This window comes from Coenobita brevimanus, chromosome 87 (assembly GCF_032717465.1).
Source record: "Coenobita brevimanus isolate Jiangsu-jjx chromosome 87, ASM3271746v2, whole genome shotgun sequence".
Classification (NCBI taxonomy): domain Eukaryota; kingdom Metazoa; phylum Arthropoda; class Malacostraca; order Decapoda; family Coenobitidae; genus Coenobita; species Coenobita brevimanus.
The window spans coordinates 7,626,975-7,649,924 of NC_137040.1; the positions used below are offsets into that span (position 1 = coordinate 7,626,975).

The 22,950-nt window shown below is 41.7% G+C and overlaps 1 protein-coding gene across 5 annotated transcripts in view; it reads right to left on the minus strand.

Moving 5' to 3' along the window:
• LOC145411057 (methionine aminopeptidase 1) overlaps positions 1-22,950 on the minus strand; it is a 169,974-nt gene that overhangs the window by 43,407 nt on the left and 103,617 nt on the right. For all 5 annotated transcript variants that reach the window (XM_080281132.1, XM_080281130.1, XM_080281131.1 and 2 more), the window contains one exon: positions 16,150-16,281. In XM_080281132.1, coding sequence (XP_080137258.1) covers positions 16,150-16,281 — 132 coding nt within the window. The remainder of the gene's footprint in view (positions 1-16,149; positions 16,282-22,950) is intronic.

Genomic DNA, 22,950 nt, shown 5'->3' on the forward strand with positions numbered 1-22,950 from the left:
CAGTCTCTCTCCATTCACTGTTACATTGCACTGGGAGTCACCTTCTCTCTCAATAACCATCACTTTACTCTTTTCTACATTTACTCTCAAGGAACGACGCTTACAGACATCAGCAAAACTCTACACTAGCCTACCGAGTTCTTGTCTGGTACTTGCAAGCAGTACTGCATCATCAACATACAACAAATTTGAGATATTCCATCCATCGCCATTCATTACCAATGCCATCCCTCTCTCCATTACTCGTGTTTTCACTTCTCTCATCACCCCATCCATGTATACATTGAACAACCATGGGGACATCACACAACCTTGTTGCACGCCCACACTGATTGTGAACCATTCACTTAGATCCCCATTAACCCTGACACATGCTTCACTACCATCATATATATATATATATATATATATATATATATATATATATATATACAATATATATATACAGTATATATATATATATATATATATATATATATATACGGAAGAGTTGTCTGAGTTTGCTTTGTGTTTCCACCTCTACCAAGTGAATTTTGGGGGCAAGAAGTAACTGGCAACTCCTCTGGTGTTGGCAGGAGGTGGTGAAACACTCAGCATGTCATTGCTTGTCCAGAAGCATGAGTGGCAGTATATGTTCCCGTCACTCCGAGCTTGCACCTCCCTCTTTTTTCGTATGCATTACTGTTTGCCCTGTTATCTTCCTACAGTCGAGTTGTCATGCCTGGAAAGTAATGCTCAAGGGATGACAGGGTCCACATCATTGCATGGAGGCAGGATAATGTCCCTATCAGCATGATTTGTGAACGTACTGGACGCGAAGAAGATTCTTGCTGCAGCACGCGGCCTGCCATCTGATGTCATGCCAGAGCACAAGCATGGGGATGGAAAGACAAGGACGACTTCTAGAGGTACAGGTACACTTCTGAAGAGGGAAGTAATAAAAAATCCTCAACTGACAGCAACAGAATTGAAGAGAATGCATCCCCAACTGTTACATGATGTCTTATTTCAAACTATTCAACACTGCTCGCAGAAGGAGCTGGGTTTGCCAAGCCACACAGCAGCCAAGAAACCGCTTCTCACTGACCGCATGAAGAAGCAGCGCATTCAGTTTGCCAAGAAGTATGCACACTGGACATCGGATGAGTGGAGAAAAGTTATGTTTTCCGATGAATGCGCATTTCAAGTGTTCCAGGTGCGTCCCACCAAGGTTCATCGCCCTGCCTCCCTAGTTGATATGACCCTGCTTACACGGTGCTGACTGTTAAGCACCCACAAGCAGTAATGGTATGGAGGTGTTTCTCAGGTGAAATGGGAAGGGGAGGCCTCTGCTTTCTTCCTAAGAACATGATGATAAATGGTGGCCAGTACATTCAAGTTCTGAAAGATCATTTGTTAAACTTTTTCGCTATTCATGGGTGCAACTTTTTCAAGCATGATTCAGCTCCATGTCACAAGTCAAGAAAGGTGACAAAATGGCTTCAGGATAATCGGACTGAGGCCCTAGTCTGGCCTGGCAACAGTCCGGATATAAATCCGACAGAAAACTGCTGGGCAAAGATGAAGATAATCATGGTAGAGAAGACACCCAATCTGGAAAACCTAAAGACTGAACTGACAAATGTTTGGTGCAATGAAATGTCCTTAGATTACTTTAGAGATCTAAGTGATTCCATGCCAAAACGCATCCAACTGATCCTGAAAAGCAAGGCTAACATGACTTCATATTAATGAATGGCATTTCATGAATAAACATTGTGATATACTATGATTTCTGTGTTTTTTAATACCTTGTGGGGGGGAGGTCCTAAGTCATTTTATGGTAGCTGTATATATCTATCTATCTATATATGGTGGTATGTGGGGATGCTCACCATCCAATCACTCGATGTAGTGCTGCTCTCGGGGGTCTGCCCTTTCCTCACCTCCATCCTTCTCTTCTTTCATATTCTGTCTTTCTTTCCTTCATTCTTTCCTCTTCCTTCTGCCTGTGGGTGACTCAACACTAAGTGGCAAGCCAAATGGTTTCCTGTACACCAGGAAACCATTTACTACGCTGGGTGGTAACCATATAACCAAATTTTGACGCCTGGTGGTTTAGTGGGTAAGTATGGCACTTCAATTGGACTGAGCCGGTAAAGGCATATTCAAGGGATGGTTGGGGTTTTATATATATATATATATATATATATATATATATATATACACAATTATATATATATATATATATATATATATATATATATATATATATATACACAATATATACATATATATATAAATATATATATGTATATATATATATATATATATATATATATATATATATATAGTACATATAAATATATATATATATGTATACATATATAGAGAGAGAGAGAGAGTTCATATAAATATATATATAGAGAGAGACAGAGAGTTCATATATATATATATATATTTTTTCTTTTTAATAACAGAATGGAGGAAGGAAAAACAAATGAATAAAAAGATATAATCCATACACCAGATTACTGGTGTCCTCTGTTCATAAAATATCTGTAACAATTAGACTTGAACAGCTGCGGGTTGAAATTTGGATGGAAACAACTCTGAGGAAGTGAGTTCTAGAGAGATGCAGTTCGGGGAATGAAAGAATTCTGATAGGCAGAAATACTGCAATAAGGCTGAGTGACATTCCAGTCATAAGTGCTACCAGATGCTCGTGTAGCACGAGGGAAGGCATGGAGAGGTGGCACCATGGATGCAATTTCGTCTGAGCATTTGCCAAAAAAATATCTGTAAAATAATGAACGGGAGGCAACATTCCTTCTTACTTGCAGGGGAGGTAGTTTATTTGTAATGGCAGTGTTGTTAATAATTCTAACAGGTTTGTTCTGAATTTTGTCTAGTTGTTTTAATGCAACCTCTCCACATTCATTCCACAAGGGTGAGCAATATTCAAGCTGAGTGGCACATGACTCTTATAAATTATAGCTAACTGCTCATCAGCGAAGAAGTAACGGACTCTGTACAATAATCCAAGTTTCTTTGAGGCGGTTTTAGCAAGTGATCTAACATGAGATGTCCAGCTGAGGGCACTGTTAAGTGAGACGCCAAGAATTTCAATACTTTTGGAGATGGGAAAATTAGTAGCACTGAAGGTAATGTACGAATCTGGCAATATCTGTCTATTGGTAAATTGTATATATTTAGTTTTGCTAGCATTAAAAGAGGCAAGGTTATTTTGTCCCCATTCACTGATCGTAGATAGGTCTTGATTTATGGAGATGGCTGTAGTGAATTGAGAGGTAGAGATATTAGACTTTGTGAATGGGTGTCTGAGTGTGAATGACCTATGTAGTGTTGAGTCATCTGCGTATGAGTGGATGGGATTGTGGGTGACAGATATGAGATCATTAATATGAACCAGGAATAGTGTTGGAGCCAGAACTGACCCCTGCGGCACGCCAGCGTTAATTGAGTGGAAACTGGAATATACATCATCTACTTTAACTCTTATTTTCCTGTCACTAGGATATGAAGAAATCAAAGGAACAAAAGAAGTTAGTCCACAGCAAGGGAGATTGGACAACAGGGAACGGTGCCATACTCTGTCGAAAGCTTTAGAAATATCAAGAGCTACTGCATGAGTTTTTCCATGCAGATCAATTGATTGATGGATGGTATGAGTTAGGAGACTGAGTATGTCAATATATATATATATATATATATATATATATATATATATATACTGTATGTATATATATAAAGAGACTGATAGATTTTGCCAGCCATTAAAGAGACTGATAGATTTGCCAGCCAATTAACCCACTGGATCATAGGGTTGACGGGCAAGGCAATGTTCCGGGACGGTCCTAGGCGTACGGCCCTCTGCCCATCGGTTCATGGTCGCGAAGCTTATGGGTCCCTACCCAGGGGTTCCCTACTTTATTAAGAATTGAAAATTCCCAGTTCTGTCCAATACTGCGGACACTGGGCTGCAATGGGTTAATCAAACAGAGTGATAGATTTGCCAGCCAATTAACCCACTGGATCCCAGGGTTGCTGGGCGAGGCACTGTTCCGGGAGGGTCCTAGGCGTACCACCCTCTGCCCATCAGCTCATGGTCACGAAGCTCATGGGTCCCTACCCGGGGGTTCCCCACTTTATTAAGAATTGAAAATTCCCAGTTCTGTCCAATACTGTGGATGCTGGGCTGCAATGGGTTAATCAAAGAGACTGATAGATTTGCCAGCCAATTAACCCATTGGATCCCAAGGTTGCCAGGCGAGGCACTGTTCCAGGAGGGTCCTAGGTGTACCGTCCTCCACCCATTGGCTCGTGGTTGCGAAGCTCAAGGGTCCCTACCTGGGGATTCCCCACTTTATTAAGAACTGAAAATTCCCAGTTCTGTCCAACACTGTGGACACTGGGCTTCAATGGGATATATGTAGGTATAAATATATATACAAGAGATAGCCCGATTATCCGGGCTATATGGTGTTAAGGGGTGCCTGATTAATCCGAAAGCACGATTAATCCGGCGGAAACACAAGTACTGTACTGTGAGACTGATTTATTTACCGGTAAATGTACACTTTCCAGTTCAATGTATATTCCTCCAGCTTGTTTATTTATTTTTCAGACTATATTCAGTTCGGTAAATCACGTTTTCTTACTGAAAGATTTCCTCCCTGTTCGTATCGTCACGTTGTAAAGCTGTACCTACGATTGTTTCCAGCACAATGGACGAAACTCATCGTACTCAAATGTGGACTTCGTTTCCCAACTTCCCAACTGAAGATTAGGTTAGGTTACATTATTAGGTGCAGTTAAGCTAGGTTAGGCCAGGTTTAAACACTTAGATTAGAACAGTGTCTTCTGCCATTACGTTAACGAATCAAAGAGTCGTCACACCAGAACAGATAAAAACAGAGGGGAAAGATTTAACAAGAAATGTTTATTTACCAACCCAGAAATAATCAGAAAAATATAACAGACTATCAGGATAAACTGATTTGGTAAGGTGCTTTTACTGCTTACAGCAAAGCGTGTGTTTACCTCCCTCAAATACTCAATATTCGTGAGTTCAGAAATTTGTGTGCTCCCGTGGCAGACCTTGAAACCATTTTTTCAAAGTTATAAAGTCAGTTTCTTTTTCTTACAGATGTGAAAAGACTCGTCTGGTACACCTGGCTTTTTCCCCTCCTCCCTAAACCCATCTTGTGGTTTGTTATGATTCGTGAAAGAAAATTAGGGGGCATGTTACATTAGAATTTAAACATAAAGTTAGGGTGCATGTTACTTCAGCATTTAAACATATCGGCGAAAACATCTGGGATGAAAGGACCGCCGAGCTGTTTGGGATGGTAGAGTAGGGTCGTATAAACATACCGGTGACCTTGGTTCCCTTCCCATAATTGATCGCAGTTTTTATGGATCTCCCTAACTTAACGTTACTGACACCGGTACAGTAAAGCATTGTTCAAGGCTAGCAGCCATAAGGGGTTAATGGAATACATTATTGTTTGTATCAATACTCTCTCTTTCACACATACACGAACGAACAAAAGAATGTGCAATAAGTGTACACTTAACTGTAAGGAGCAGAAATAACTGTATGCTCTGTCGATCCGAAATGTGTTGGGAAGCGACATCGAACAATGAATGTGGAACTGAATGCCACCTTACGAGAACACTTGATATGAAAGTATTTTTTCTTATTAGTAAACATAATTGTTCCATTTCGTCCCCTATAATTGTGAAACTCGTGAATTTTCGTCCAAGCATACAGCCTAATAACCTTACCAATTCAATTCATATTCTCTAGTTTGTTTTTGTATTTTTCTAGTTTGTTTTCTTATTATCATAACGTTCCTTAAGCCTTACCTACGTTTGTTTCCGGCATATTGGAAGAAACTTACTCATAATTAGGGTGCATGTTACATTAGCATTTAAACATATCGGCGAAAACATCTGAGATGAAGTGGCAGGCCGCCTGACTGTTTGAGATGGTAGAAGAGGGTCGTGAAAACATACCAGTGACCTTCGTTCCCTTCCCATAATTGTTCGCAGTTTTTTATAGCTCTCCCTAACCCAACATCCCTGACACCGGTACAGTAAAGCATTGTTCGAGGCTGACAGCTATGATGGGGTTAATGGAATGCATTATTGTTTGTATTAATACTCTCTTTCATACATACAGTACACTTAAGAACGAACAAAAGAGTGAACAGTAAATGTAAGAGGAAGAAATAACAATGCTCTGTTGGTCCGAAATGTGTTGGGAGGCGCGATACCTAACGAAGAATGCAGAACGGAATGCTAACTTACGAGAAAACATGAGATGATTTTTTTTTTTTTTTTTTTCTGATTAGCAGACATTCTTGTTTCATTTCGTTCCCTAAAACTAGGAAACCCATTACTTTTCGTCTAAGCATACAGCCTAAAGACCTCACCAATTCACTTCATATTCCTCCAGTTTGTTTTCTGTGTTTTTCTATTTTGAGGGTAGTAAATTACCTTCTCTTGCTGAAAGATTTTCTCTTTTATCACGTTCTTTAAGCCGTACTTACGATTGCTTCGGGCATAATGGAAGAAACTCATCGTACACAAAAGTGGATTTAGTTTCCCAATTTCCCAACTGGAGCCCAGGTTAGGTTAAATTAGGTTAAATTATTAAGTAGTTAAGCCAGGTTAGGCTACGTCAGGAGTATCAGTTGCCTCACCAAACTCCATCCTACCACCCTTGTGATCGAGTTGTGAGCAGGAGGTGTGGGTGGGGGCAGGGTGAGCAAGACTCTCTCTGGTTTATCCATGCCTCTCTCCCTAGAAACTGGATGCTTCCTGTTTAAACCGGAGCTATCGTACGGATAATTCTATGAATTACTGTACCACTGAACCATTGGGTCACGGCCCGGATATACCGAAAGCTGGATAATCCGAGCCTGGATAATCGAGCTTCCACTGTATATATATATATATATATATATATATATATATATATATAGATACATATACAGTATCAGTATATATATAATATATATATATATATATATATATATATATACACAGTAAACGTCCTATTATTCGGCATCTATGGGACCGGGATGATGCCGAGAAATTGGATTTGCCGAATAATCAAAAACCTACCCACTCAGTACCTTAAATATATTGGTGAACACTGTCATCACCACTTACGGTGTTACGACTGTGTTTGGAGAGAGTACTGTATACTGTACAATACTGCAATCAATACAGTACTATACCTGAATCTGAAATATATATATAAATTAGTGAACATATACAAGTGTAATGACACAGTAGGCATACAAGTCAGATAACACTTCCTGGATGACCGAAATGATACGGAATATTACCTACCAGCTCAGTCCATCAATTGTACTGGTGAACTCATCACTACTTATATTATTACAAATATGTTTGGAGTGAGTATTGTATACAGTAATTTTTCCAAACACAAAATAGTCAGAAAATTGCATAAAATAAAGTGAAGGAATATGAATTGGTAAGGTCTTTCTGTTGAAAGTTAAACGTACATTTAGTACTCATTCTGCTGTTTGTTTGTTTGTTTTTTACATGTGAAAGGAAGAGTATTGATGGAAGCAGTAATGTATTCCATTAACCCCTTAATGACCTCTGGCATTGAACAACTCTTTACAGTACCAATGTCAGTGATGTCGAGTTAGAGAGCTATGAAAAAACTGTGAACAGGTATGGGGAGGGAACGAAAGTCACTGGTATGTTTACATGCCTCTACGTTACGATTCCAAGCAGTCAGGGGGTCGGTTAATCTCAAATGTTTTTGCCCATTTGGAAAATGCACCGTAACTTTGTAGTTTCTCCCGTGAATCATAGCGAATCATAGCATGGGTTTAGGAAGCTAAAAAACACACTGCTAGGTGCACCAGATGATTATCTTCACATCTTTAAGAAAATGGAAGAAATTTAATTCCTCTCAGTATGTAGGGTAAGTTTCTTCCATTCTTCTGAAATCAATTTGTTTTTCTTAACGATGTGAAGATAATTGTCTGGCTCACCTAGCAATGTGTTATTTAGCTTCCTAAACCCATGCTATGATTCGCTATGAGTCACGGAAAAATTGATAAAATTACGGTGCATTTACCAAATGGGCAAAAACATCTGAGATTAACCGACCGCCTGACTGCTTGGAATCTATACGTAGAGTCGTGTAAACATACCAGTGACCTTCGTTCCCTCCCCATAATTGTTCAGTTCTCTTTATAGCTCACACTAACTTGACATCACTGACATCGGTACTGTAAAGGGTTGTTCAGTACCGGAGGTTATTAAGGGGTCAATGAGATATATTACTGTTTGCATCAATACTCTCTCATTCACATTAAACACAAAAACGAACAAATGAATGAGCGCTAAATGTACGTTTAACTTTCATCAGAAAGACCTTAGCAATTCATATTCCTCCAGTTTATTTTAAAGTAGCTTTCTGACTTTAGGTTAGGTTAGGTTTGGTTAAATTATAAGGTACAGTTAAACTCGGTTAGGTTAGGTTTAGTTAAACAGGACAGTCCCTTCCACCATTATGCTGAGGAATAAAAATGCAAGAGCTGTCACAGCTGTACAGCTAAAAACAATGGGGAAACTGATTTAATAAGCACCATTTATTTATGGGTAATGCATTACAGTATCAGTGGTTCATGGGCTACGCAATTACCAGTAAATGTCACTTTCAGGAAGGCGTCATGAATTAACGAATTTCAAGAATTAGCGAGGGGGCTTGGAATGTAACCCTTGCTAAAAGGGGGTGGTTACTGTACTGTATGATACTGTGCAATATTGTAATCAATACAGTACTACCTGTATACCTGAATCTGAAAAAATATAGAAATTAGTGAACATACAGAAGTATAATGAAACATTAGGCCTACAAGTCACAGATAACACTTCCTGGACTGCCGAGATGATTCTGGACATCTGCCGAACAATCAATGATTTTCGTAAATGGGACTATTTCTCAAAACTGCCGAAATGTCGGATCTACCGAATAATCAGCTACCGAATAATAGGACTTCTACTGTATATATATATATATATATACAGTAATCCCTCTAATATCCAGATGCCCACTATCCGGACATCCCCACTATCCGGACACAATCGTCCCGGGATCCAATATTCTCAAAATGGTCTGAAAACTGCAAAAAAATTCGGGGGGGGGGGGATCCCACCCGTAATTGTTGTTCATTCCTCCGACGTCCGCTAGAGCGCCTCTGCATCCTCCCCACTTGTCGCCTGTCTCTTGTCGCGAGCGAATGCTCGTTGTCATGGCTGCCCATGTGCTCGCTTTTGTGGTGGTGCATTACCTGCTGCAGGCACTCCTGCCTCTCCTTAGTGTGTGTGATGATGGCCCCACCGCCTGAGAAGAGGAAGAGAGTGGTATTGACTCTGGAGAAGAAGCGGGAGATATTGGAGAAAGTAGATGCGGGATGGTCTTCTTCACGCATCCTTCGTGAGTTTAACCTAGCCCGATCTACTTTGTCTGATATTAAGAGATCCCGAGACAAACTCATGGAGTACAAGACTGACTTCTCGTCGAAAAGCAAACACAACGTGGAGAGGAAGGTGATGTTTACTCCCAAGTTTGCTGAAGTCGACCGCTCCACGTTGATTTGGTATCGACAGCAATGTGCTGCTGGTGTGATGGTACGTGGTACGGAGCTGAAGGCTGCTGCTGAGAAGTTCGCAAGGCTTCACAACGCCCTAGACTTCAAGGCATCCAAGGGTTGGCTCTTCATGTTTAAGTTACGGCATGGCTTTACCAACTGTAAGTCTCATGGCGAAGCTTTGGACGCTAACGAGGATAGAGTTGACAAGTTTCGGCACAAGGTGAAGGGCTTTATCGACAGGAAGGGCCTCACTCTCGGTCAAGTCTACAATGCTGACGAAACTGGTTTATTCTATCGCTCTTTGCCAACGAACAGTCTAGTCGAGGAGACGGAGAAGCGTATACCTGGCCGCAAGCTCTGCAAGCAACGGATATCTGCTTTGTGTTGTGCCAATGCTAACGGCATGCACCGGCTTAAGCCCGTTACTGTTGGCCGTGCAAAGCAGCCTCGGTGTCTTCCTGGGGTGATGGATGTCCTTCCTGTCGTCTGGGACCATTCTTTGAAGGCATGGTTCACAGCCCAGATCTTCAAAGACTGGTTCCACCGCCATTTCGTCAAGGAGGTCATACATTACCAGACGGAGAAACTGGGAATCCCACGTGACCAGGTAAAGGACCTCCTTCTCCTCGACAATGCACCTGCCCACCTGTGCGACAAGGACTTGGTGGCTGAGAATGGCCACATTAGGTGCATGTTTCTGCCACCTAATACTACTGCTCTCATCCAACCAATGGACCAAGGAGTGATTGTGGCAACGAAGCGCCTATACCGACGGAAGTTCCTGGACGAGGTGATGGTTGTTCTCGTGGACGAGGACGAGCACAGGGAGGGATAGGACACGCGAGGCCAGAGGACTTTGGAAAACCTTCACCGCTACAACATCAAGTCTGCAATCTACAACTGGGCCAGTGCATGGAAGGAAATCCCTGTCAAGACTCTAGAAAATGGTTGGTCTCGTCTGCTTCTCGGAATGGATGCGGAGTACGATTTCCTAGGTTTCGACGTGGATGACTTCCGTGCACGTCTACGTATGCACGGCGATGATGTTGATGTGGACGAAGTGCGTGAGTGGTTGGATGACGACGAGGGCGATCCTGGGTATCAGACCCTGTCTGATATCGAGATCGCATCTTCAGTTGCAGGTGTCAGTACCCAGCTTGAAGATTCCGACGAGGACGGTGACGATGATGCAGACTCCTCTCAGCATGACACAACTCCAGCCATCCCCAAGCAGAGCACACTCCGGGAACACCTAGAGTTCGTTCTGGACTACCTGGAACACCCGGACTGCGACAGGAGGATGGGGCCCTTGGGACTTCTGGAGGAAGTGCGTGCTTTCAGGCAGTGCATCATAAATCATCAGAATCGTCGTTCCTTGCGTCAATCAACGATAGACAGCTTTTCAGGCCTGTGACCCCCGCTGTGCCCAGCCCTGGCTCCACTCCGTTGCCTCCCCAAGACAGGTCCTCATGCTCCGAGCCACAGCCCAGCACATCAGCCACGGTGGAGTCACCGCTCGATGTGAGTTTGCGTCTATCTTCAGAGTCGTCTGCAGTGGGTACGCTATCACCACGACCCAGCGACGCACCCCTAGGTCACCTGCCAGCGATACTCTCAGACTCTGACAGTGATTAAATGGCAAGAACTTCTCCACTAGACCACATGGGAATTTAGTGTTGTGCAGTGAAAGAAAAACAGTGCATACAGTATTGTAAAGAAAGTAGAAATTTGAGTGAAAAGACAAAATTTTTGGACTAAATTTAACATAAATACACTTGTGATTTGTTCTGAAATTGGTTTTATGAGTGGAAAGACTTAAAGTGCAGATTGCAACACTTAAGTTACAATGGAGCATAAGTAAGACGAAGAGTGTGTAGTGTGAAGAGAATGGACTTCTGACTGCGAATTACTAAGTTCAGTGCAAGACTTCATGAACAGTGTACTGCAAGTGCTTCAGGAAATCCTTCTTATTGTCAGAGTCTGAGAGGAGGCAGTTATTCATCGAGATGGCCATGGACTTGCTGTAAGTACGCAGAATGTTTCATACTGTACTCTACTGTATTTTCTATATTATACTTACCTCAAACACCTCATTTCACTCTTTTATGTCCCTTATTGGTGTGAATATGCTGTGTCTTAGGTGCTATGCATGTGCAGTAGGGAGGTGTTTTTCTGAGTTAGGCTAGGTTAGGGTCCATAACTACCAGTCCAGGAGTCTGGGACTTTTAAGTACCCAGAATGTTTAATATTGTATGAACCTACCTCAAAAACCTCATTCTATGCGTCTTTTGCAATTATTTAAGTCTTTTATGTCCCTTATTGGTGTGATTTGGGTCTTAAATAGGTGCTAGCATGTCCAGAGGGAGATGTATAGGTGTTTTTCTGAGTTAGGGTCCATAAGTACAAGTCCAGAAGGCTGGGGCCCAATATCCGGACAGGACCATTATCCCGACATGCCTATGGCTCTATTACATCGGATATTGGAGGGATTACTGTATCTATCTATCTATCTATCTATATATATATATATATATATATATCCATCTGTCCATCCATCATTCAAACCTACTTCGTCCCATGAGAAGCGTAGGAGCCCTGGGCTAGGCGAGATGGTCCTGACATTTAAGATGAGAGTGACCAGCCTCACTCATCCCTGAGTGACATCACATGAACAATAAACCCCAACCATCCTTTGGATATAAACCTTCACCAGCTCAATCCAATTGGAGCGCCTTAATTACCCACTAAACCACCAGGTGCCATAATTTGGTTATATGGTTACCACCCAGTGTAGTAAATGGTTTCCTGTTGTACAGGAAACCATTTGGCTTGTCGCTCATTGTAGAGTCACCCGCAGGCAGAAGGAAGAGGAAAGAATGAAGGAATGAAAGACAGAAGAGGATGGAAGGAAAGAAGGACAGAGGAGAGGAAAGGGCAGACACCTGAGAGCAGCACTACATTAAGTGAGTGGATGGTGAGAATCCCCACCTACCACATATATATGTATATATATATATATATATGTATAGATAGATAGACAGATATAGACAGACAGATATATAGACAGAGAGATAGATGGATAAATATAGATAGATAGATATAGATACTGTATAGACATGAATAGATAGATAGATGGATGTGGTGCAAAGCTGTGTGAAATATTCCAATGATCCAAGAAAAGCTTGAGTTTGGAGATCAGCAGTTACTGTTTGAGAAGGCAAAACAGGAAGTGAATCTTACATGGTAAATAAAATGGTGGATTTTGATATAATTTCCTTTTACCATACACTACACCTCAACCTACTAGTATTTGAACAGATTTATAAAGAAAAAATGGGCAGATTTATAGAAAAAAGAGTTATGGCAAAGGCAATATTACTATTCATGGGCGGTGCTACAAACTGAGAAAACCTGAAATCATGGGAGGAGTTGTTACATTCTGAAATACAGTAATCCCTGCAGGACCCGGACAGCCAAATCCTGGACATTTTGGGCTCAGGTCCTTGAACACCTCCCCCCCCCCCTAAAAAAAAAGTTTCCATCCCTACTTTGAATTTGCCATGTGGTGACAAACGGCTGTATTTTGGCACATAGTTCCTCCGACATCCGCCAGAGCGCCCCTACATCCTCCCTATTTCCTGCCTACCTACTATTGTGACTGCATGCTCATCATTATGGCTGCCCACATGCTCGCAATTGTGGTGGTGCGCTACCTGCCGCAGGCCCTGATGTTCCTCTGCTGCCTCTTACTCGTGTGTGACGATGGCCCCGCCACTCAAGAAGAGGAAACGAGTGGTTTTGACTCTGGAGAAGAGGGAGATATTGGAGAAGGTGGACACGGGATGGTCAACTTCCAACATCCTTCACGAATTCAACCTGGCCCCTCTACCTTGTTCAATATCAAGAAATCCCAGGACAAACTCACCCAGTACACGGCAGACTTCACATCGAAGACCAAACGCAACATGCAGAGGAAGATTATGTACCCTCCCAGGTTTGCAGAAGTTGACTGCTCCATGCTGATTTGGTATCGTCAACAACGTGCAGCTGGTGCTGGTGCGTATTACAGAGCTGAAGGCTGCTGCTGAGAAGTCTGCAAGGTTACATGACTCCCCAGACTTCAAGGCATCCGAAGGGTGGCTCTCTGCTTTCAAACTACGACATGGACTTACCAATCATAAGGCCCATGGCAAAGCCTTGGACGCCAATGAGGATGAAGTAGAAGAGTTTCAGCAGAAGGTGAATGGCTTGATCGAGAGGGAGGGCCTCATTCTCGGTCAAGTCTACAATGCTGACGAAACTGGTCTGTTCTATCGCTCGCTGCCCACAAACACCTTAACAGAGGAGATGGAGAAGCATGTACCTGGATGCAAGCTCTCCAAGCAACAGATATCTGCTTTGTGTCGTGCCAATGCTAATGGCATGCACCGGCTCAAGTCCGTTATTGTTGGCCGTGCAAAGCAGCCTCGGTGCCTTCGTGGGTTGATGGATGTCCTTCCTGTCGTTTGGTACCATTCTGTGAAGGATTGGTTCATAGCCAAGATCTTCAAAGACTGGTTTCACCAGCCCTTCATCAAGGAGGTCGTCCATTATCAGACGAACACACTGGGAATCCCACGCAACCAGGTAAAGGCTCTCCTTCTTCTGGATAATGCACCTATGCATCCGTCCAACGAGGAGTTGGTGGCTAAGGATGGCCACATTAGGTGCTTGTTCTTGCCACCTAATATGACTGCTCTCATCCAATCAATGGACCAAGGAGTGATCATGGCAAAGAAGAGGCTGTATCGTCGGAAGTTCCTGGACGAGGTGATGGCTGTTCTCAAGGACGAAGACGAGCACAGGGAGGCACGGGACACGCGAGGCCAGCGGACTGTGGTACACCTTCACCGCTACAACCTCAAGTCAGCCATCTACAACTGGGACAGTGCATGGAGGGAAGTCCCTATCAAGACTCTGGAAAGTGGTTGGTCTCGTCTGTTTCTCAGAGCCGATGTGGTGCACGACTTTCTAGGTTTTGATGTGGATGACTTCTATGTGCGTCTTCGTGCGGCTGGTGATGAGGTGGATGTGGACGAAGTGCGTGAGTGGTTGGATGATGACGACGAGGGTGATCCTGGGTATCAGATCATGTCTGATAATGAGATCTCATCTTCAGCTGCAAGTACAAGTACTCAGCTGGAAGATTCCGACAAGAACAGCAAGGATGATGCGGACTCCTCTCAGTGTGCCACTACTCCAGCCATCCCCAAGCTGAGCGCACTCCGGGAGCACGTCGAGTTCATTCTGGACTACCTTGAACACCCGGACTGCGACAGGGAGGTGGGGCCCCTGGGATTTGTGGAAATGCGTGCTTTTAGGCAGCACATCAGTGATTGCCAGAATCACTGTTCCTTACGTCAATCAACCACTAACACTTTCTTCAGTCCCATGACCCCCGCCATGCCCAGCCCTGGCTCCATACCACTGCCTCACAAAGACATGACTTCCACCTATGAGCCACAGCCCAGCACATCTGCCACATTGGAGTCTCTACTGGACATGTGTTTGCAGCTATCTTCAGTGTCATTTGCAGTGGGTAGCTCATCACCACATTGCAGTGATGTGCCCCTCAGCCACCTGCAACACCTACTCTCTGGCTCTGACAGTGAATAAACAGCAAAAACTCACCACTAGACCACATGGGAATTTACAATGTTGTGCAGTTTTAAGAACAGAATGTGCAGTGTTAAGAAATTAAAATTCAGAATGCAAAGGATTAAGTTCAGAGTGAAACACTGGCGTGTTGAAACCAACATGCCGCAAGTAAGAAAAGAATGTGCAGTGTTATGAAATTAGAATTCACAGTGTAAAGGATTAAGTGCAGCGCAACACTGGATTACTGTACATGCTTCAAGTGCACCTTCACCACTGTCAGAGCCTGAGAGGAGGCGGGTTAATCTTCGCGACGGTCACAGATGTTTCGTAAGTACCCTGTACGCTGCTAAATATTTTCCATACTCATTTTTAATTTCTCATTCTCTGGCTCCTTTTCATTTATTTAATCATTTCTGTTCCTTATTTGTGTGCACAGGGTCTTGAATAGGTGCTGTGCATGTCCAGTGGGGAGTTATTTTGGTGGCTTTCAAAGTTAGGTTTGGTTGTGGTTCATAAGTACCTGTCCAGGGGCATTTTTCCCAAGTCCCGGACCAAACCAAGTCCCTGACATGCCTTTGGCTCTATTACGTCAGATCTTGGAGGGATTACTGTATTACAATTACTGTTACTGTATTGCTATCCACATAAATGGTAACAGGGGAGGAGTTTAATGATTGAGGAAACTTTGAGTCATGGTAGTATTCTCGAGTCATCCACCTACTAATTTCTACAGTATATAAGTTACTATTTCATATATTTGAATCCAATATGGCCAAGGGATTTTCAATAATACATTCCTTGCTTTGACTGAGGATATATAGTAATATGGCAACAGAATATAGTACAAACATCAAGCACTTACCAATTTCAATAGATTTTTGCAGACATTCCCACGTAGTTTTAACAAGATTCTTGGCAGTGTTGCTGACCTCTCCAATGAATAACGTTTCATTCAAGTCTCCATGAAAGCCACGGTGATAAACAGTGACATCAACTGTTAATAAAAACAGTAAAGTGATAAATAAAGTAATTCAAATACTATACTGTACTGGTACTTGGCTTACTGGGCATTTGCAACTGTAACCTACCCTAGATTCCCCACTGCATCTGACTGTAAGAGTGAACTGCATTCTAACTTGCGAGAATTGTTCAGAATCATTTTATTTTTTCTTAGTTTTGCTGTTGCATGTTATAACCAAGAAAATACATAGTACAAATAGGAGAAAGATAATTAAACACAGAGGTGACATTTATGGAATATAGAGCGAGTTTCGTGATTAAATGGTTTCCATCCATCCATGCAATGTTGGGAACGCTACTAATAAAAAGTAACAGCGCTCCCATTCCCGTTACTAGCTCGAAAAAGAAGTGGAGTTACTGGTTTCGGTACTTGATACGAAATGTAGCAGTGCTCCCGCTCCCGCTACTTTGGATAAGAAAAAGGTAGACAAAGGAAAAATTAACAAAAATCTGTGATATAGCAATACACTATATACTGTTTTTTATAATATTAATCAGTCTGCGTAGTTATATTGTGTACCAGTAATGTCAGTATATACTTATACAGAAAAAAAAAAAAAAAAAAAAAAAAAAAAATACATGTCAGTGTCACTTTAATGCAGCTTAGAGCCGAAGGTACAGGAAAAAGCTATTTACTGTATAATGTGACAAATGTTCTTTTACACCGTTACCTAGCATACCTAGAGAAAGTAACATACATAAATAAAAGGCAAAAAAAATGTGGCCTACCATTGATACATATTATATAGATTTATTATATTTTCAATGATATCTATTTAACATATGTACGAAAATGAAAGTAAAAATGAACTGGGGCTTTCTTTTAAAGGCTCTTTATACAATAGCAATGTTTTTTTCCATTACTTTAAACTTAAAGTAACATACTGTTACGAAATAATAACGTACTGAGTAAGAATTAGTCCGAAAGAGAGAGAGGGAGTTAAGAAACGGGGATAGAGGTGTGTGTGTGTGTGTGTGTGTGTGTGTGTGTGTGTGTGTGTGTGTGTGTATGTGTGTGTGTGTATATTTACCTAATTGTATTTACCTAATTGTGATATACAGGAAATGAGCTACTCTCGTGGGGTCCTGTCTCTGTTTCTCAATAATTCAAATTTAGCTTTAAACTCGTTTAAGTTTTTAGACTAGACGATCTCTTTGTCCAGGCTATTCCACAGGTCTATACATCTATAAGGAAACCTATATTTCTTGATATCCTTCAAGCAGCTTGGTTTCTTCAATTTCATTCCATGTCCTCTTGTTACTCTCTTATCCCATAAAAAAAGATCTTCTTTGTCAATTTTATCTACTCCCACCATGGTCCTGAACACTGCAATCATGTTGCCTCTCTTTCTCTTTTCTTCTAAGGTAGGCACATCCAATTTTTCCAGCCTCTCTATGTATGACAGATTTGCCAGACTGGGGACCATTTTGGTTGCTGTTCTTTGTATTCTCTCAATCTTGAATATATCTTTCATTTTGTGTCGGGATCACACTACTGCTGCATATTCTAACCTGGGGTGAATCATGCCCATTATCAATTTTTTCATCATCTCCTCATCTATATAATGAAAAGCTACTCTTATATTAGTCAGGAGTTTGTACGTCTCTCTAACTGCCTTGTTAATGTGTTTTTCAGGTGACAAATTGTCCTGGACCAGCACTCCCAAATCTTTCTCTTCTCTCGCTTTTGTGATTGGTTCATTACCCATCAAATAATTCAATGATGGCCTCTTGGTACAGTACTATTACCCATTTCCAATATTTTACATTTCTTTGCATTAAATATCATTTCCCACATCCGGCTCCAATCGCATATCCTATCCAGATCCTCCTGCAGCATTTTGAAATCCTCCTCAACCTCTATCTTCCTCAAGATCTTTGCATCATCAGCAAACAGACTTGCATAACTGTTCACTCCATCTATCATACCATTTACATAAATCAGGAACATTACTGGCGCCAACACCGAGCCCTGTGGGACTCCACTTGTTACTTTCCTCCATCCAGACATCCTATCCTTTATTAATGTCCTCATTTGTCTGTCTCTCAAAAGGTCTCTCATCCATTCCAGGAGGTTCCCCTTCAGTCCTCCTATATGCTCTAATTTCCACATTAGTCTCTAATGGGGTACCTTGTCGAAGGCCTTCTCCAAATCTAAATACACACAATCCACCCAACCATCTCTCTCCTGCAGCATGTCAATCGTTCCTGAGTAAAAACTCAACAAGTTGGAAACACATGACCTTCCACTTCTGAATCCAAACTGACTACCAGCCAAAATATTCATCTCTTCCAGATATTTTATCCATCTATCTTTCAGAATTCTTTCGCACAATTTTGCAACCATGCTGGTTAGGGACACTGGTCTATGATTCAGGGGTTCTTCCCTGTTTCATCCCTTATAAATTGGTACCACATTTGCCTTCTTCCATTCTTGAGACACTTTCCCCTCTTCCAGAGAACACACAATTAAACTGTGAATCTTATCCACCAGTTGTTTTCTGTATTCCTTCAGTACCCAATTAGAAATTCCATCTGGTCTTGGGGCTTTCCTTACATCCTGAGTTTCCAGTAATTTATACACTTCCTGTACCTCCACTTTTATATCTTTTATCACTACATTTCTAGTCACTCCCTCCCCTTCCACAAACTCCTTTTCATTAGTGAAAACTGATTGGAAACATTTGTTCATTATTTCTGCTTGCATTGCTGGATCTTTATAGACCTCTCCTTCTACTTTCAGTTTGGTGATTCCTTCCTTTTGTTTCAGTTTGCCAGTGACAAATCTATAAAATAGTTTGGGATCATCCTTGCATTTATCTATTATACCTTTTTCAAAATTCCTTTCTTCTTCTCTACGTATTCTTGTGTATTCATTTCTAGTTCTTTTATATTCCTCCTTTGTTCTGTTGTTACCTCTCTCTCTCCAATTGTTCCACGCCATGTCTCTCTCTTTTTTTGCTATCATACAACCATCCATCCATCATCCAATCCTACACTGCCCCATGAGGAGCATAGGAGCACCTTCTATTAAACCACTCCTTTTTCCTGTTTTCTTTCCCCCTTACTCTTGGCACAAATTTTTCCACTCCCAAATTATAGAGACCTAGAAAAATATCCCACTTCCTCTGTATCTCTCTTGTTTCTCTGAATTTTCTCCAACCTGCATTTTCAAAAATTTTTCTCAATCCTGTAAAGTTTGCTTTCCCAAAGTTGTATCTTCCCTGCCTATAAAGCTCGTCTATTGGCTCCATGTTCCCTGTTATCATCTGGAACTCAACGACCACATGATCACTTTTCCAATAGGACACAGATATTTCAAGGATTCTATTACATCGGGTTCTTTGGTAAACAGTAAGTCTAGTCTTGCTGGTGTGTCCTCACCTCGGAACCATGTCTCTTCTTTGACCCATTGCGTCATCACATTGTTCATTGTTATATTTAATAATATAGTGCCACAAGAATCTTCGCTGCCTCCTGAGTCCCATTCCTCCCAGTTCACCTCTTTACAATTGAAGCCACCCATTAAAATTATATTGTTACTTTTCTCAACCAGTTTCTGTAAATAACTAGCCAAGTCTGACAACATTTCCTGGTATTCATCATCACTCCATGCTCCTGTCTTAGGGGGAACATACACTACTGCCATATCTCCCTTGCTATTCTCTCTAGTTTCTAATTTCATATTTATCACTTCGGCCCTGCCTTCTCCCATTTCCACGGTATCTACATTTATGTTGTTCTTCACTGCTATCATCACTCCTCCCATTTTTCTTTTCTGTCTCTTCTCCACAGTTTGTATTTACCATCTCCCATATGAACATCAATATCTTCTCTTAATTTGGTCTCTACAAAGCACATAACATCAGGTTCATGTACCCTCAAAAAATCATTAATTTCTAGCCTTGCCGATATTAAACCATCAACATTAGTAAATGCCACATTCCAATTATTTTTGATGTTGCTTATACCCTCTTTTCTCCTTCTCTCCGCTGGTACCACTTCCTTAATTTCTGATCCATGACTCTCCAATAAAACACTGTCTTCACTTCCACCGTTCTCTGTTCGTTTTTTACCTTTGCTTCCTTTACTAAGTCCTTTATTTTAGCTCTTTCTTCCTCATTTGCATCTCTTCTTATCCAAACATTTTTGAACCCTTCCTTGTCTGATAATTTCCATGTTCTACTGATAATTTCGTTTACTGTTGCCTGAGACTTAAACTTTACCTTCAATGGCCTTGCCCCTCCTTCCTTGTACTTTCCTAACCTAAACACCTCTTCAATCTTTTCGTGAGCTTCGTTGTTTTCCTCCATGACTACTGATATTATTCCTTTAACTTTACTCAGTTCTCTTTCTCTTTCTGATCTTACTGTCATACGTTTTTCTTTAAATCCTGAAATTATTACACATTTTTTCTTATCTGCTACATCCCTAACTAAAGATTCTCTAATTCTCAGTACCCTAACCACTTCCCTCTCCACATTTTCCTTGCTTTGTTGTTCTATAATATCTTTCAAATTTACATTTCCCTGAATTTCCTTGCACCCCTTATGCTGCTCCTTGATTTCTTTAATGTGCTCGTCCTGTATTCCTGATTTGGATTCATACTTATCTAGTTTGCTTTTCATCCTGTCTCTTTCTTCTTCCAACCTCTTCTCTGTGTGTGTGTGTGTGTGTGTGTGTGTGTGTGTGTGTGTGTGTGTGTGTGTGTGTGTGTGTGTGTGTGTGTGTGTGTGTGTGTGTGTGTGTGTGTGTGTGTGTGTGTGTGTGTGTGTGTGTGTGTGTGTGTGTGTGTGTGTGTGTGTGTGTGTGTGTGTGTGTGTGTGTGTGTGTGTGTGTGTGTGTGTGTGTGTGTGTGTGTGTGTGTGTGTGTGTGTGTGTGTGTGTGTGTGTGTGTGTGTGTGTGTGTGTGTGTGTGTGTGTGTGTGTGTGTGTGTGTGTGTGTGTGTGTGTGTGTGTGTGTGTGTGTGTGTGTGTGTGTGTGTGTGTGTGTGTGTGTGTGTGTGTGTGTGTGTGTGTGTTGCTACATCTAGCTGACATCCTTATTTATCTTTGCTTAATTTAAATGATCGATAATTAACTAGCAAATTCAACAGCTTAGAGTTGGAGACTGATATTTCCAAACAGGATGAGAAACCTGGTGATAAGAAGAGCTGCAACACCTGTTTCACTAGTTTTCAGGACTAGTTTCTGATCATCCCCCTTTGTTGACCTTTATCAGTGTTATCACCACACAGAATAGGTCAGCATACTCTCTCTCAAACATTCTCTCTCTGCTGTACACTACTCTACATACTCTATTCAAATCATACATCATACCCTGCAATGACACAGGGTCTGCTGCTTGCAATTGCAAGCAGGCAGAAAACTCTGCCCCCACCACCAAATACCTAACATAACGAGAGGCATGGGACAAGCTCCATCAGCACAGCTTTGGGTCAGGGTGGGGCTGGAATGAAGATATGTGCCAGAGGGTGTGCCTAGGACAACTGGCCACCGGGTCCCTATTCCTCCCATCTGGGTTCAGGGCTGTTTGGGAGGGCCTGTAGTCCATCTCTACCTTTTATTGGTCCCAACTGATAAAGTCTTACATTGTAACCTCAGGGGTATAGGACTAACAAGAGAGGTTGGTAGAGACTGTGCAGCGTGGACTGCCTTAAGATGACCAAGACCAAAGCATGCATGCATGTCAGAACCTTTATAAACAAAACAAAATTAAATAACAATATTCAGTAAGAAAATGAAGCTGACGGATACATTACGGACGGAGTATTAAAATAAAATGAAAGAAAACAAACTACGGAAAGGCAGCATGTCCAGTACTTCGCAAGGTGCTGAATATCACCAATATACTCAAACCCACACAGCCTATATGATGGTTACACAATACTATGAACATAGGTCTTTATCTGGCTAAGAGAAATGAATGATACAACTCTATGCTGGCTTTAACTACACCCTTATGTATAAACAAAGAACATCAAAGAACTGTGACAACTGATACACAACATAAAAAATCTGATATTTTGTGGTAGGTGGGGGCGCTCACCATACACTTATTCGATGTAGTGCTGCTGTCAGGTGCCTGCCCTTTCCTACCCTCCATCCATCTTTCCTTCCATCCTCTTCTGTCTTCCTTTCCTACATTCTTTCCTTGTCCTTCTGCATACTGGTAACTTTACACTCCCTCTTCTGTCTTTCTTTCCTTCATTCTTTCCACTTCTTTCTGCTTGTGGGTGACTCTACACTGAGTGACAAGCCAAATGGTTTCCTGTACACCAGGAAATTATTTACTTTGCTCGGTAGTAACCATATAACCAAATTTTGGCGCCTGGTGGTTTAGTGGGTAATTATTGTGATCCAATTGGATTGAGCTGGTGAAGGTTTATATCCAAGGGGTGATTAGGGTTGATTGCTCATGCACTGCCACTCAGGGATGAGTGAGGCTGGTCACTCATATAAATGTCGGGACCAACTGCCTAGCTCCGGACTCCTACGCTCCTCATGGGGCAATGTAGGATTGGATGATGGATGGATGGATGCATATTTTTTCATAGGTTCATGATGACATTGCTCCAAGATTCGACATACGAGCAACTAAGCCACTAAATGTACAAGACATTTACTTTAATAATATGATCCA